This window comes from Mustela lutreola, chromosome 11, assembly GCF_030435805.1.
Source record: "Mustela lutreola isolate mMusLut2 chromosome 11, mMusLut2.pri, whole genome shotgun sequence".
Lineage (NCBI taxonomy): Eukaryota > Metazoa > Chordata > Mammalia > Carnivora > Mustelidae > Mustela > Mustela lutreola.
Window position 1 is genome coordinate 49,655,914 of NC_081300.1, and position 16,076 is coordinate 49,671,989.

The 16,076-nt window shown below is 37.1% G+C and overlaps 1 protein-coding gene across 4 annotated transcripts in view; it reads left to right on the plus strand.

Moving 5' to 3' along the window:
- The first annotated feature begins 712 nt into the window (after positions 1–712).
- USP14 (ubiquitin specific peptidase 14) overlaps positions 713–16,076 on the plus strand; it is a 48,238-nt gene continuing 32,874 nt past the window's right edge. For 2 of the 4 annotated variants that reach the window (XM_059139036.1, XM_059139037.1), the window contains exons 1-3: positions 713–999; positions 4,587–4,732; positions 7,191–7,223. In XM_059139036.1, coding sequence (XP_058995019.1) covers positions 873–999; positions 4,587–4,732; positions 7,191–7,223 — 306 coding nt within the window. In that variant the 5' untranslated portion in view covers positions 713–872. Of the gene's footprint in view, positions 1,000–1,061; positions 1,214–4,555; positions 4,733–7,190; positions 7,224–16,076 lie in introns of those variants that run through there. The other 2 variants (XM_059139039.1, XM_059139038.1) reach the window with 2 other exon arrangements.

Sequence of the window (16,076 nt, forward strand, 5' to 3'; positions counted from 1 at the left end):
CGGTCCAAGACAAGTAAGTGAAAGGCTATGGGCAACTCTCACCATCGTAGGGCATTTTATTTAATTATTTTGTTTTTAATTATTTTAATTTTTTCTTCTCACTGGATTCAACCTGGAGTCCAAACCGGTTTTGAGGAACAACAGTAACACATTACAATCCAGGCAGACCTATCTCTGCAGCATTCAAAGTCTTCTGACACGCATTTTGTCACAAAATCCTAAAAGGGAGAGCGGGGTATTTTTTATTAAGTAGACCCAGGTGACGGGGGGTGGAGCAAGGCCTGAGGTATTTTTTTTACCGGGTATATGAACAAGGGGAAAGAAACTCCCAGCTCCAATCGAAGCCCTCTTTCGAAAAAGGGGAGAAAGACTTTCTTAAAAGGACAGCTGCGGGGCACATGGCTGGCATCCAGCGGGGGCCAGGAGGACAGGGCCAGCCCACTTTGTGGCGGGCGCGGGCAGCACAGGGCAATGCGCAGGCGTGCACCTGTACTGGCGCCGGGGCCGCGTGCCCGCGCCTGCCCGCCGCCGCGCGCCCGCGCCTGCCCGCCGCCGCGCGCCCGCGCCTGCCCGCCGCCGCGCGCCCGCGCCTGCCCGCCGCCGCGCGCCCGCGCCTGCCCGCCGCCGCGCGCCCGCGCCTGCCCGCCGCCGCGCGCCCGCGCCTGCCCGCCGCCGCGCGCCCGCGCCTGCCCGCCGCCGCGCGCCCGCGCCTGCCCGCCGCCGCGCGCGGCTCCGCTCCCACCTCCCTCAGCTCTCCACCCTGCAGGCCCCGCCTCGCCGGCTCTACGCGCCGGGGCTTCTCCTGCAGTCGCCCTGTGGTTCCGCGGCGGGCAAACTGCGTGTTGCTGCGTCATCGCCAGTGGCCGGTTTGAATGAGACTCTCGTCGCACCCGTGCCGCCGCCACAGCTACATCGCGTTCCTCTCCCTTCGTTGCCCTTGCCAGGCCCAGCCTTCCTGCACCGCCGCCGCCTCTTCCGCCGCCATGCCGCTTTATTCCGGTGAGCTCCTTCCTCGCCCTGCACTTCCGTCCTGCGCTAGGCCTCTGAGTAGGCCGGGCCTGCGGGGCCAGCACCCGGCTGAGCATGGGGCTGGGGAGGGGACGGTCAGGCATTGGCTGGGGCTACTGCGGCGGGCGACGACCCTGGCCCCTTCCTCTTCATCTGCTGTTGCCGAGCTCTGCAACCTGAGGGATCGCTGTCCCCTCCGGCCCGAGTGGGTGGGAGTGGGGATGGGGAGCGCGAGTCAGCTTCTGGGAGTGGTGACTCTGCAGAATAGTTTTTCTGTCATGTCCTAGGGAGCCAGGAGAGGGGAGGGTGTGTCCCGAGGCCCCCGGGACCAGGCTTGAGGTGTAGTGGGATTTGCCTGGACTCCGCAGTGGTAGCTGCGGAAGGAGAGGGTCGGGAGGGGGAAGCCTGGGGAAAGGGACTTCGGATGATCGGTTAGCTTTCAGAGTGCTTCGGGTTTCCCTTAACAGCTTCCGATAGCTTCCCCTTTGCTGCTTTTGGCTCAAACACCCCTTTTGTACCAATTTCAGTTTTATCCCGAGGTAGATTGTGAACTTACTGTTTTCATCAAACGTTCTATTGGGTTTCTACGTCTGAAGAATGATGTTAAGCTTTGAGACTTAGATGAACACAAATACCCGCAGGCGTCATTTCCTTTTAAGCGGCATTTGGCTTTTTTTTTTTTTTTTTTTTTTTTTTTTAAATTTTGCTTGAGGCAGGCCAAGGTATTAGCCAGGGATCACATTTTCAGTTAGTTAATGGACCTTGCTGTTCTTAGTCTTTTTCAAAATGGCACCTAAAACGTATGTGGTGACTTCGGTTCGCAGTCAATGTGTGATTCATTGGCCATTCCTAACTCCATCATAATTTCTTTATTGAAGATTCAGCATTTCCAAAGAATGATATGAATCAAAGGAACAATGTTTAATTTCGATGTGGATTCTTGGTGTTCTAGAATCTTAAACGGAGCACTTTAATGATTGCTCAACCTCTTTCTAAAGCCAAGATTAACAGCAGAATGGTACTTGAAATATTCTATTTATGCAATGTAGAATTAAGGGGTTATTAATTAAGTGATGGCGATAAATACCAGTGTATGCTAATACTTAAACACACTGGTAGACTCATACAACACCACCAACCTCTCTTTGTTCCCCTCAAGAAATACTTGTATTCACCAAACCCTGTATCTTAACATTAAGTTCTGTCTTATACATTTTAACCATATCCTTCCCTTATTTCCAAAATGAGAGAATTGAAGTAGGTTTCTAAGGTTTCTTCTTTGACCTCTCCATATTGAGAATTTATATTTTTCAGGTTCTGCCAAAAAACCCTATATTAAAATAAGAATATTTTAAGTACTATTTCATAAGTGTTAGTAGAAAATTAAATAGATTCATATATGGTTAAGGATAAGTGCTGTTAAAATTAATGGACACCTGTATACCTGGCACAAAGCTAGTATTTTTATACATGTTGCTTTGTTTTAACCTTCAGCATAACCTGTGACACCAGTATAATTCTCTTTGATGGATAAACAAAAAGTTTAAGTAACTTGCTCATGGTGACACAGCTAAATTAATTTCAGATAGGTTCCTCCTCATTATTTCTAGTACTGTTTTAGTTTAATCTTTTGCTTGTACATTGTTCTCTGTTCCTAGTTTATTTCAAAATTACAGTTGTGTCCTCTTCAAACCCATTTTTGCCAGCTGCTGCTAGAACATTCTGATGTTCAAACCAGACTAAAGTGGCGTTTATGAAAACCTTTCACAGATACTGCATTTCTCTAACATAAAACCCAAAGCCTGTATGTTTTAGCATGACATGTTATCTTTTGTGACTTTCTCCTTGGTCAGCTTCCAGTTTCAGTTTCCTCCCCCCTCTCTCAGGGAATTACTTAAATCTCAGAGCACAAAATGCAGTTTTATGCTTTTGATGTTTTTCTTATCTTTTCCAGGAATGCTTATCTTTAGGCTAACACTTAATTTTTTCTTTGAGACTCAACTCAGAGAGAAGTTACAACTTCCTCCAGGCAGTCTTTCACTCATGAAGCATTCCTTTGTGATCCTCTAACATTTATAATATTTATATTTATATTTATATTATATTATTAATTATTTTTACCTTTTCTCCCCCTTTTCTCTCTTTTATTAGATTCTAAGTTCATAGAATCTTCCTAGAGCTTGTTCTGGGCCTTATTGAATGAATGTTAAACACATTAATTGAACTAGTGAAGGAGTTGGGATTTGGAGTAAGGATTAGTTTTTCATATTTTGGTTTTATTGGAAAAACAGACAACTCTTGTGAGATTCTTATTTGAGTAGGTATGAAGTTTTCAGTGGCAAGCTATGTATATTGTGTTTACTTACTTTTATGTTATTTCAAAAGTTAGGTATTTCATGAGGCCAATAGACTTTTTTATTATATGGTAAAATATATGTAACCAAAAATGTACTGCTTAAACCATTTTTAAGTGTACATTTTTGGCATTAAGTACATTCATATTGTTGTGTAACTGTCCTCACCATCCACCTTCAGAGCTTTTTCATGTACCTACACTGAAATTCTGTACCCATTGAACAATAACTCTCCATTTCCTCTTCCTTCCAGCCTCCTGGCAACCACTATCCTACTTTCTGTCTATGAATTTGACCACTGTAGGTACCTCACATAAGGGAAATCATAATGTTTGACTTTTGGCATCTGGCTTACTTTGTTTAGCATAATGTCTCCAAGGTTCATCCATGTGATGTATAGTATGTATAAGAATTTCATTACTTTTTAAGGCTGAATAATATCCATTGTAGGTCTGTACCACATTTTGTTCATCTGTTTATCTGTTAATGGACACTTGGTTCACTCACATCTTTGAGTCTTTTGGGAATAATGCACTATGAACAGGGGTATACAGATAGCAGTTTGAGTCCCTGCTTCATACTTTTGAGTATATACTTAGAAATGGAATTCCTGGATCATATGGTAAGTTTAATTTTTTGAGGAACGACCATACTTTTTTCTGCAGTGGCTGTACTGTTTTATATTCCCATCAGGAATGTTCAAGGGTTCTAGTTTTTCTACATTGTCACCAGCACATGATGTTTTCTTCTTTGTTGGCTTCTTTTTTTTAATAGCCATCTAAATGACTGAAGAAAGATTTCTGTATTTTTTTAATTTTGAAATTTCTGCATCTTTTGATTTTTGGATTTTTTTTTTTAAAGATTTTATTTATTTATTTGACAGACAGAGATCTCAAGTAGGTGGAGAGGCAGGCAGAGAGAGAGAGGAGGAAGCAGGCTCCCCACTGAGCAGAGAGCCCGATGTGGGGCTCCATCCCAGGACCCTGGGATCATGACCTGAGCCGAAGGCAGAGGCTTTAACCCACTGAGCCACCCAGGTGCCCCTAATATTTGACCACCTCTTGCATAGGAACCACACCTTTCAATTCTCCCATGGAACCTTTCTTCTTTAAATTCAGAGTCTGCATTCCTACACCTGTTTTAAATATGCTTTATTTTATTTTATTTTTTAAAATATGCCTTATTTTTATAAATGAAAAAAATAAATTATGGTTTTGTTTGCAGTTACTGTGAAATGGGGAAAGGAGAAATTTGAAGGTGTAGAATTGAACACTGATGAACCTCCAATGGTGTTCAAGGCTCAGCTTTTTGCACTCACTGGTGTCCAGCCGGCCAGACAGAAAGTTATGGTGAAAGGAGGAACATTGAAGGTAAAATTTAGTCCAAATTTTCATTATATACAATATATAATTAGTGGAAACAAATACCAGAAAATGTAGCATTTGAGGTATATATATTTTTTAATTTGTTGAGAGTGTATAGTCTGTGAATTTAAAACTTTCTTATTCATGTTTGTGTAGAAAGGAACACTGTAGCCATTTCAAAGAACTATATTATAGAAGCATCATTAAAGTTTTTATTTTAAAATGCATTGTATCACTGAATACTCATAGGAGTCAGGGGAGTTGGGAATTTCCATTTATCTCTGTTGTTTGGATTTTTTTCCTGGTGAGGGTGTGTTAAAAATATTTTATTTTGTTTAGATTAATATAAAAATGTATACACCTTTAGTAGTTTTCTGTTATGGGGTGGAGAAAATTTTATCTCTTAAAAATATGGGACAATATGGTAGATTAAAAAAAAAAAGACTACAGAAGGTATTTTTGTACATGCATTCAAATGTTGAAATTCAGAATAGTTCAACATCTTTACCAAAGCCTCGTTTCTGGAATACTGTAAAACTGTTAATTTTTTTGGCCTGTTTCATATTCTACTCATTGAAAAAGGGCTCTTATCACTTAGGGAGTAATTGCTATGTAAAACCTGTTTGGAGGTAGGAGAAAATATTTCTGTTAAAAGAGAGAGCAAACATAATTTTTCCTTTAGTTTCCTTGGGATGGTCATATTGACTACAGTTAGGAGTCTAAGCTTCCTGGTGTCATTGGTGATGGGCCACAAAAACATGCAAGTATTACTATTTGTAAAACTATGGAAGTATAGTTTTAAAAAGACAATACCCTCAAGAGTTAGGTGTGAAATGCCAAGAGCTATAGTTAACTTTAGAGATGTGGCTTGATTGCCCCTGTCAGGTGGGCAGTGAAATTGATGTTGGTGAAGAAAACATTGTTTCCCCTCCAAGTTGCATTATGAGCTTTTTAGTCATTAGTGGCTCGATAACTGAATTTGTGATGAGCTGTATACTGGTGGTGTGCTATGGAGAATTACAGAGAAATAGTAATTAAATGAAATTGACTACTAATAGTAATCACTTACAGAATAATTATTTTGTGCCAGGCTTTTATTTTCTTTAATTCTCAACTCTGTATATTGGAAAAATGAGAATAAATGTATTTTATAATTTAATAAATGAGAAAACTTAGCATCAGACAGATTTAAGTAACGTATAGCAGGTTACCAGAAGAGCATGTGATTTACAAGCCAAGCAAATATCGGTTCATTTTTTCAGCTTTGTGTGACCTCAGATAAGGGAACTGAGGGAGCATGTATATAGTTATCATTCCTTTTGATTAATAGAAATGGACCTTAAACTGAGAAGGATATTTAGGAAGTTACTGTTGCACTTTGAAGCATGAAAGAAAAAATTGGCACTACCAAAGGGAAGTATATTGGGTGCCTGGCATTTTGTCTGAAAAAGAAGTTATGTGGAAATGACGTTATTCTGTGAAGGTAAAGAGTTTAGCCGCAGTATGCGGTAGGCCAAGATGTCTGGGGGCAAATCATGGCATTAAAAAAATTGTTTTAATTGAGTATATTGAAGTGAAAATATTTAATTACTTCATAGATGTGAAATTTGGGACTTGAAAAAAACATTTGTGGACACAGCAGATGTCATGAAGGGTAGTTTGCTTCTGGTATTCCTGGTATAATTTTTAATAGCACTTTAATTCTTAAGAATCTGCTTTGAAAAAAAAAAGAAAAAAAAAGAATCTCCTGCTTTAGACAGTAAATTATATAATCATTGTAATTATATTTAGACCTTATTTCATAAGTTACTCTTAATTCCTGTCACATAAGCTAATTACTAGTTTTGCTGGGTGCATACATATAACAAACATGGAGAAAAATTAGTATCTATCATCAAGGTTTAGTATAGTCAGGTTTATTGTTTAGATTGTGTCTTTGGTAGTTTAAGCAATTGTTTTTTTGAAATTATTAACAGATAATGTATTATTTGTTTCAGGGGTACAGGTCTGTGAGTCTTCAGTCTTAACACAATTCACAGCACTCACCATAGCATATACCCTCCCCAGTGTCCATAACCCAGCCACCCTATCTTCCCCACTTTGCCACCCCCCAGCAACCCTCAGTTTGTTTCCTGAGATTGAGTCTCCTAAGGTTTGTCTCCCTCTTGGTCCCCTTTTATTTTCATTTTTTCTCCCCCCCCCCCACAAGCCCCCAGTGTAGTTAAAGCAATTATAAGACTTACTGACTGTAACACTGCATTTAAAACAAAATACTTTTGATTATAGTAATTTTAAGTAAAAATTACTTTTTTTAATAAGTAATTTTTTAAATAAAATTATTTTTTAAATAAGTAAAAATCTGCAAAAACATTCTATTTTGGAGTAGCTTAAAATTCATTGATTATTAGAATATGTTCAGATTATACAGGGGTGGTTAAATGTTTTTCATTTGTTTTTAAAACAGGATGATGATTGGGGAAACCTCAAAATAAAAAATGTAAGTATTATCCTAAGAGCATTTACTATAATTCAGTTTCTTAATTATTATATACAAATGTGTTGCAGATGCTTTTTTTCCATAGATGTATCCAGTGGAACACCAGCACTATTTATTGAAAATACTCTTTTTCCGATTGACTTGTCTTGGGAGAATCCATGGCAGATTTACTTTTGGATTCCTCTTTCATTGATATATTTCATTTATATTGATATATCCTCTTTCATGCTAGTACACATATGTCTTAGTGATTAAAGCTTTTAATAAGTCTTGAAATGAGATAGCATAAGTTCTCCAACTTCTGCAAGAATATTTTAGCTTTGCATTTCCTTTTGATTTTAGAATAAGTGTCAGTTTTTACAAATGGACTCTTGGAATTTTAAGATCGTATTGGTTCTTTGTTCAGTTTGGGGAAAATGGCCATCTTAACAGTATTTAGTATAGAATCCTTAAAATGATGTACTCTGTTTAGGTCTTTATATTCTCCTAAACTGAGTTTGTAGCTTTGTAGGATCTTCATGGTTTTTGTTAGATTCTTTGGACTTAAGGTTTCGTGGCTGTTAAATGATATTTAAAAAAAAATTTTGTTTTCCAGTGTTCATGGGTAGGTTATAAAAATGTAGTTTATTTTCATCCTGTGACCTTGCTAAATTCACTTAATAGTTTCATTAGTTATTTTCTGGATTCCACTGGGTTTTTTTTTTATGTACAGGAGCATGTTATCTGCAGATAGAGGTATTTTTACTTCTTCCTTTCCAATCTTTATGACTTTCATTTCTTATTATTGCCTTATTTCCTAGGCTAGGACTTCTTATAATACAATGTTGAATAGAAAGTGGTGAGAATGGTCATCTTTGTCTTATCCTAACCTGTTCACTAGGACTTTTAAAATTACGAATGGCTGTCGAATTTTGTTAAGTTTTAAAAAAGATCATACGATTTTCCTACTTTATTCTGATAGTCTGGTTAATCTCATTGATTTTTTTATTCTTCTTTTTTTTTCTTTTTTAAAGATTGTAGTTATTTATTTAACAGGCAGAGAGGCAGGCAGAGAGAGAGGAAGGGAAACAGGCTCTCTGCTGAGCAGAGAGCCGGATGCGGGGCTCCATCCCAGGACTCTGGGATCATGACCTCAGCCGAAGGCAGAGACTTTAACCCACTGAGCCACTTGGGTACCCCCATTTTTAATTTTTTTAAGTTTGTTTATTTATTTATGTATTTGAGAGACAGCGAGAGAGTGCATGAACGAGAGGGAGAAGCAGACTCCCTACCTAGCGGGGAGCAAGATGTAGGGCTCTATCCCAGGACCTGAGATCATGGCCTGAGCGGAAGGCAGACGCTTAACTGACTGAGCTACTCAGGCACCCCTCATTGATTTTTAATTGTTAAATATTGCATTCCTGGGATGTGCAACCCTCAAATTTTTTTTTTTGCGGCCCTAATTGTCCTCTTAAAAATTATTATTTTTAAACCCCAAAGAGTTTCATATATATTAGTTTATATCTATTGGCATTTATCATATTAGAAATTAAAACAAATTTTAAAAGTTTATTTAAACAACTTTTTAAAAAAATTTATTTATTTATTTATTTGACAGAGAGATCACAAGTAGGCAGAGAGGCAGTCAGAGAGAGAGAGAGGAGGAAGCAGGCTCCCTGCTGAGCAGAGAGCCCGATGTGGGACTCGATCCCAGGACCCTGAGATCATGAACGGAGCCGAAGGCAGTGGCTTAACCCACTGAGCCACCCAGGCGCCCTAAAAAGTTTATTACAAACCCATTATATGTTAATTTTGTATTTTTAAATGTTTCCCTAGAAATATTGGGAAAGGACTGGCAGTGCTCTATATTTTCGCAAATCTCTTGAAAATCTGTCTTAATAGAAGATAATCGAATTCTCATAGTTGCTTTTACATTCAGTCTGCTGAGATAAGTTGTTTTAGTTGAGGTATGTGTAATAAATCTGGCCTCACATAGTTTCAAAAAGGAGGTATCTTTTCTGATAAAATAGTGAACATTCATCTTTCATAGTATACCCAGACTCAACATGTAATAGCTAATTATTGGTTAGTTTGTGGTAGAAACCACATCAGTGACTTTTTGTGCATAGAAATCTACTTGGCTATAATTCAAAAGGTGCCAAGTATATAGTGATAGATATAAAATTCAAATTTTCACTCGAAAGCTCTGATTTTGTCATTGGCAACTTTATGTAGTCATTTATTTTTCCTAAAGCAGCAAGCTCACTTCATTTATTTGAGAAATATGGGCTAAATACTTGAGTATAAAAACCCATAATTTGTAGTTTTAAGTAAAATGATACTGAAAAAGTAACAAGTCTATTTGCAACTCATACATTTAACATAAGCTATCCTGAAGAAAATGATCATGTTTTTGATATCAGATGTCTTATTTCTATTGATTATTTTCATATGTGTGTATGTATGTAATTTATTTAGAGAAGGAGTGGGTAGGGGCCGAAAAAGAGAAAGAGAATCTTAAGCAGGCTCTATGCCTAGCAAGAGCCTGACAGGTCTCCATCTCACAACTTTGACATTGTGACCTTAGCCAAAATTGACTTGGACATCAAGCATTGGATGCTTAACCAACAGAGCTACCCAGGTGCCCCATATATCTTTTATTTTTAAGATTTTATTTATTTGACAGAGAGAGCATAAGTAGGCAGAGCAGCAGGCAGAGGCAGAGGGAGAGGGAGAAGCAGGTTTCTGTGACTGAGCAGGGAGCCTAATGCGGGGCTCAATCCCAGGACCCTGGGATCATGACCTGAGCAGAAGACAGATGCTTAACCAACTAAGCCACCCAGGTGCCCCTCCTCTGATATATTTTTAATAGATTTATTTTGCAGAACAGTTTTAGGTTCACAGCAAAGACTGAGTGGAAGAAACAGAGCTTTCCCATATATCCTCTTCCCCACACAGGCAGAAGCCTCCTCCATTACCAACATCTCCTATCAGGATGGCGCATTTGTTATAATTTTTTTTTTTTTTTTTTAAGATTTTATTTGTCAGAGAGAGAGAGAGTGCAGGCACGTGTGTGAGCACACAAGCAGGGGGCACAGCAGGCAGAGGGAGAAGCAGGCTCCCTGCTGAGCAAGGAGCCCCATGTGGGACTTGATCCTGGGTTCCTGCTTCATGACCTGACCTAAAGGCAACTTAACCAACTGAGCCCCCCCAGGCATCCCACATTTGTTACAATTGATGAACTTATATTGACACCTCATTGTTGCCCAAAGTCCAGGCTTTACGTGAGGATTTACTGTTGGTGTTATACATTCTGTGAGTTTGGACAAATGTATAATGACATGTATTCACCATTATAGTGTCATACAGAGTAGTTTTATTGTCCCCCAAATTCTGTGTGCTCTGCCTTTTCATCCCTTCAACCCCCTGACAACGATTGATATTTTTACTGTCTCCATTGTTTTGCCTTTTTCCAGAGTGTCATGTATTGGGAATCCTACAAGATGTGACCTTTCTTTCACTTAGTAATATGTATTTAAATTTCCTCCATGTCTCTTCATGGCTTATATAGTATAGTTCTTTTTAGTGCTGAATATAGTCCATTTTATGGATGTACCAGAGTTTTATTCACCTGCTGAAGGAGATCTTGGTTGCCAGGAAAATAAGTCTTTTTTGAATGGGAAATTCCCATTTCATAACACAGAATATCACAAAGAAATGTATTCAAAGGTCAAGATTTAATAAAATCAATAATCATTTTTACCAATTTATTTTATATCATTACTTTGATATGTGCTAAACTGTTAAAAATTTTTAGCCTCAAGTGATTTACCACCAGTAGTGCAGATGTCAGCACTGAAAAAGGGACAGTAACGTCGTAGTATTATGAAAATAGTTTTGACCTTGCTGGCTCTGTAAAAGAATCTCAGAGACCAGTAGGGGTTCACAAACACTTTGAGAACTGGGACAAACCCACTGAGTCATGATTTATTTATCTCCTTTATACATTGCTGGATTTAATTTTCTCATTTAAAAAATAAAGATATTTGTATATATGTTCATGAGAGGTATTAATATTTTTATTTGGGAATGTATTGCCCTTTCTTTTCTAAATGAGTTTGTGTAAGATTGGCATTTCTGTAAATACTTGAAATAATTTACTAGTGAATTTTATCTGGACCTGGATTTTCTTTAAGAATTTGATTGATATTTAACTTCTTTAATAGATAAAGGGTATTTAGATTTTCTGTTTTTTATGCCAGTTTTGGTGAATTTTCTCTTTGAGAAAATTTGTTTAAATATATTGAATTTATTGGCATGAAGTTGTTCATAATATCCAGACTGTTCATTAATTATTCTTTTATATCTGTTATCTTTATTTCCCATACCTTCCCATACCTGATAAGTCTTTGGTGTTTTGTTTTTGGTCAGTGTTGCTAAGGATTTATCAATTACTCTTTTCAGTTGTTTACTTTGTTTACTTCATATATTATCCATTTTCCACTTTATTGATATTTACTCTACGTTATTTTCTTTTCTACATTTGGTTTAAATTGCTTCATTTTCTTTTTAAAGTGTGTGCTTAAATCATTGATTTTTTTTTTTAATACCTTCTTTCCTTATGTAGACACTTAAAATTATTATTTTCTGTTTAATCACTTGTAGTTGTAGCCACAACTTTTGATGTGCTCTGTTTTTATTATGCAGTTAAATATTTTCTTATGTTGTGGGTGTTTTTTTGATTTAGTTTTTTGCTCTTTTACCTATACATTATTTAGAATTATGTTGTTTCATCTCCAATTATTTGGGCCTTTTTCTAATACATTTCTGTTACATATTTCTCATTTGGTTCTGTGTAGTCCCAGAACATACCAATGTTATTTTGGTCATCTGAGTTTATTGCTCATTTTTAATGGACTGTATATAGCCCAGAAAGCCTAAAATGTTTATTATGTGGTCCTTAATAGGAAAAGTTTGCTGACTCTTGGTATAAGGGTACTAAGATGATGACTTTGAGCCACTCCTCTAGGATTTATATTACATATCTTTAATCATCCTCTGCCTTAAATAACAAATGACTTCAGCTATAGTATAAGATTCTTAAAATAGTATGCTTCCATTTTCCTGGTCCTTGGTGCTATTGTTGTCATACAGTTTACTTCCACATGTTAGAAATCTTATACTTCATTCCTATTTTTGCCTTAAATAGTCATTTATTATTTAAAGAGAGTAAAAATGTTTAAAACTCATTTACCATTTTTGGCATTCTTCCTTTGGATCCAAATATAGATTTCCATCAGATACCATTTTCTTCTGCTTCAAGAACTTACACGTTTCTTACAGAGCATGTCTATGAATTTTCTCTACTTTTGTTTTTCTGAAAAGCTCTTTATTTCACCTTTATTTTTGAAAGACATATTTGATAGGTATAGATTTCAAGATTAACACTTTTTCTTTGAATACATGAAAAATGTCTTCTGATCTGCATAGTTTTCATTCTTAATTCCTTTACATATAGTATGTCTTGTTCCTCCTGATGCTTTTTAGATTGCTTTTTAACAATTTAATTACATGTCTTGGAGAGGTTTGCTTATATTTATTCTGTTTGAGTTTCTTGGGTTTGTGAGTTTATAGTTTTTATTAAATTTGGAAAATTTTATCTATTTAAGGTTGTTTTCTGTGTGCCCTTCTCTCTCCTCTTTTTTGAGACTACAATTCCATATATTGGGTAGTTTTGTCATTGTAAAATTTTGGTCCCTTTTATGTGTGTGTGTGTGTGCACGCATGTTCATCTGTTAATGGATATTTTTGTTTCTACTTTTTGACTGTTATGAACAGAACTGCTGGGAACCTTCATTTTTGTAGATGCACATTTTCCTTTTCCTTGAATAAATAACCTGTGAGTGAAATTGCTGTGTCTTATGGTTAAGAATGTGTTTAACTTTGTAAGAAACTGCCAAATACTTTCTAAAGTGATGGTTATACCATTCTACATTCTTATGAATGGTATATGATAGATCCAGTTGTTCTGCCATCACAGCATTTGACTGTTGTCAGTCATTTTTGTTTTAGTCATTCTGGTGGGTGTGTAGTGATACTTCGTTATGGTTTTAGTTTACATTTATATGATGACTGATGGTATTGAATGCTTTAACCTTATTGGCACCTTTTATATCTTTTTGTGAAACGTCTGTTCAGATCTTTATGTATTTTTAAATGGGTTATTTTCTTACTTGCATATAAAGAATACCTACTGGGATCAAGTCTTTTGTGAGATATATCTGCTGTGATACTTTCTTTCAGTTTTTGATTTTTTTGTCTTTTTAAAAATGTTTTTTTGAGTAGAAATTTTAAATTTTGTTCAAGTATCACTTATCAGGTTTCTTTCTTTTATGGTTTTGACTGTTTGTATCCCATCTAAGAAATCTTTGCCTGTGTCAAGGTCACAAGAGACTTCGGTTTTCTGAAACTTTTACAAGTTTTATCTTTTATACTTAGGTATATCATCTGTTTTGAGCAGACTCTTGTGTTTGTTGTTAAGCAGTGGTTAAGGTTTATTGTTTTCATATGAGTGTTCAGTTGTATGAGCACATCTAAGTCTGTTTCTGGATTTTGTTCTGTTGATTTGTATATGTACCTTTACACCAGTACCCACTCCCCACCGTCTTGATTATTCAAGACTTGAAATCAAGCAGTAGAAGTCCAGATTGTTGTTCTTTTCCAACACTTACTGGCTATTCTAAAGTCTTTGCATGTCCTTTGGACATTTGAGATTCAGTTCATTTTCTACAAGAGTCTTCTGGGATTTTGATTGGAATTACATTGATACTATATATCAAACTGGGATGTCTTTAAAAAAAATTTTTTTTTTAATTTATTTATTTGACAGAGATCACAGGTAGGCACAGAGGCAGGCAGAGAGAGAGAGGAAGGGAAGCAGGCTCCCCGCTGAGCAGAGAGCCCAATATGGGGCTCGATCCCAGGACCCTGGGATCATGACCTGAGCCGAAGGCAGAGGCTTTAACCCACTGAGCCACCAAGGTGCCCCTTTAAAAAATTTTTTTTAAACATTTTTCTATTTTGAGAGAGAACTTGTATGCATGAGTGGCGGGGGAGGAGCAGTGGCATTGGGAGAGGGGAAGAGAATCTTAAGCAGGCTTCATGCCCAGCATGGAGCCCCATGTCGGGCTTGATCTCACAACCCTGAGATAGTGACCTGAGCCCAAATCAAGAGTCGGATGCTTAACTGACGGAGAGCCAGCTAGGGACCCCCAAATTAGGACATCTTGAATCTCCTGAAAAAAATTTCACACAACAATGTTTTATATATATTTTTTCTTTTGTTTTAAAGATTTTATGTATTGAGAACAGAAGTATGTGCTTGAGTGGGGGGCAGAGGAGAGAGAAGCAGACTCCCTGCCAAGCAGACTCCCTGCCCGATGCAGGACTTGATCCCAGGACCCTGGGATCATGACCTGAGCCAAAGGCAGACATTTCACGTACTGAACCACCCAGGGGCCCTATTTTTTTTTTTTCTTTTCTTTTTTTAAAGATCTTTTTATTTGAGAGAGAGAGTATGTATACACATGCATGTGCATCAGGGGAGGGGCAAAGGGAGAAAATCTTCAAGCAGACTCCTTGCTGAGCATGGAGCCCAACAAGGGGCTTGATCTCACAACCCATGAGCTAATGACCTGAGCTGAAACTAAGAGTTGGATGCTTAATTAGCCGAGCCACTCAGGCACCATTTTATTTTCAGTACAGGATCGTACTTTTTTTAAATGTCATAAAGTATTTCATGGTATTTGATGCTATCATAAATGGCATTTTTCAAATCTCATTTTCCAGTTATTTATTGCTAACATATACAAATAGAATTAATTATTGTATATTGATCTTGTATCCTGTGATTTTGTTGATTTTTACATATTAGTGTTTAGGATTATGTAGGTAGGATACAATCATCTTGAAATAAGAATGGTTTTATTTTTTCCTTTTTAATCTGCATGCCTTTTATTTCTTTTTTTTTTCCCCTTGCTTTACACCGGTTAGGATGTTCAGCACAATGTTGAGTAGAAGTGGTTGACATTGTACACATCATTGTTTTTTTTCCTGATCCTGGGAGAAAAATCTCCAGTTTTTGTTGGAGTTGTTTTATAGATGTTCATCATTAGTTTGAGGAAGTTCTCTATTTGTAATTCGCTGAGAATTTTTGTTCATGAATGGGAGTTGAATTTTTCAAATACTTTTTCCATATCTATTGCAAGTATCATTTTTTTTTCCTTTAATCTGTTAATGTGGTGAAATAAATACATCGACTCTTAAATAGTAAACCAACCTTTCATTCTTGGGCTAAACCCCACTTAGTCATTATGTATTTTCCTTTTCCTGGATTCTATTTGGTAGTATTTTGTAAAGGATTTTTGTGTTTCTAGTTGTGAGAATTACTGGTTTATAGTTTTCTTGATTTGTCTTTGTCTGCTTTTGCTGTCAGTGTAATCCTGGCCATATAAAATGGGTTAGGAGGCATCCCCACCTCTTCTGTTTTCTGAAAGAGATTTTCTTTAAATGGTTCATAGAATTTTCCATTGAAGCTTAGAGCTTTCTTTGTGGGAAGACTTTCAGTTAGGAATCTAATGTATTTAATAAATGTAGGACTCTGATGTTATGTTTTCTTTGACATCTGTTATAATAATAGTTAACATCTTTTAAGGAATTGGCCCATTTAATTTACAGCTTAAATTGTCATTCTAGAGTCTCTAGTGATGTTTTTTCTCTCTCTCTTTTTTTTTCCTGGTATTGGCAAATTGTGGTTTCTCTTTAACTTTCTTCATTATCTACCCAGAGATTTGTCAATTTCATGGATTTACCACC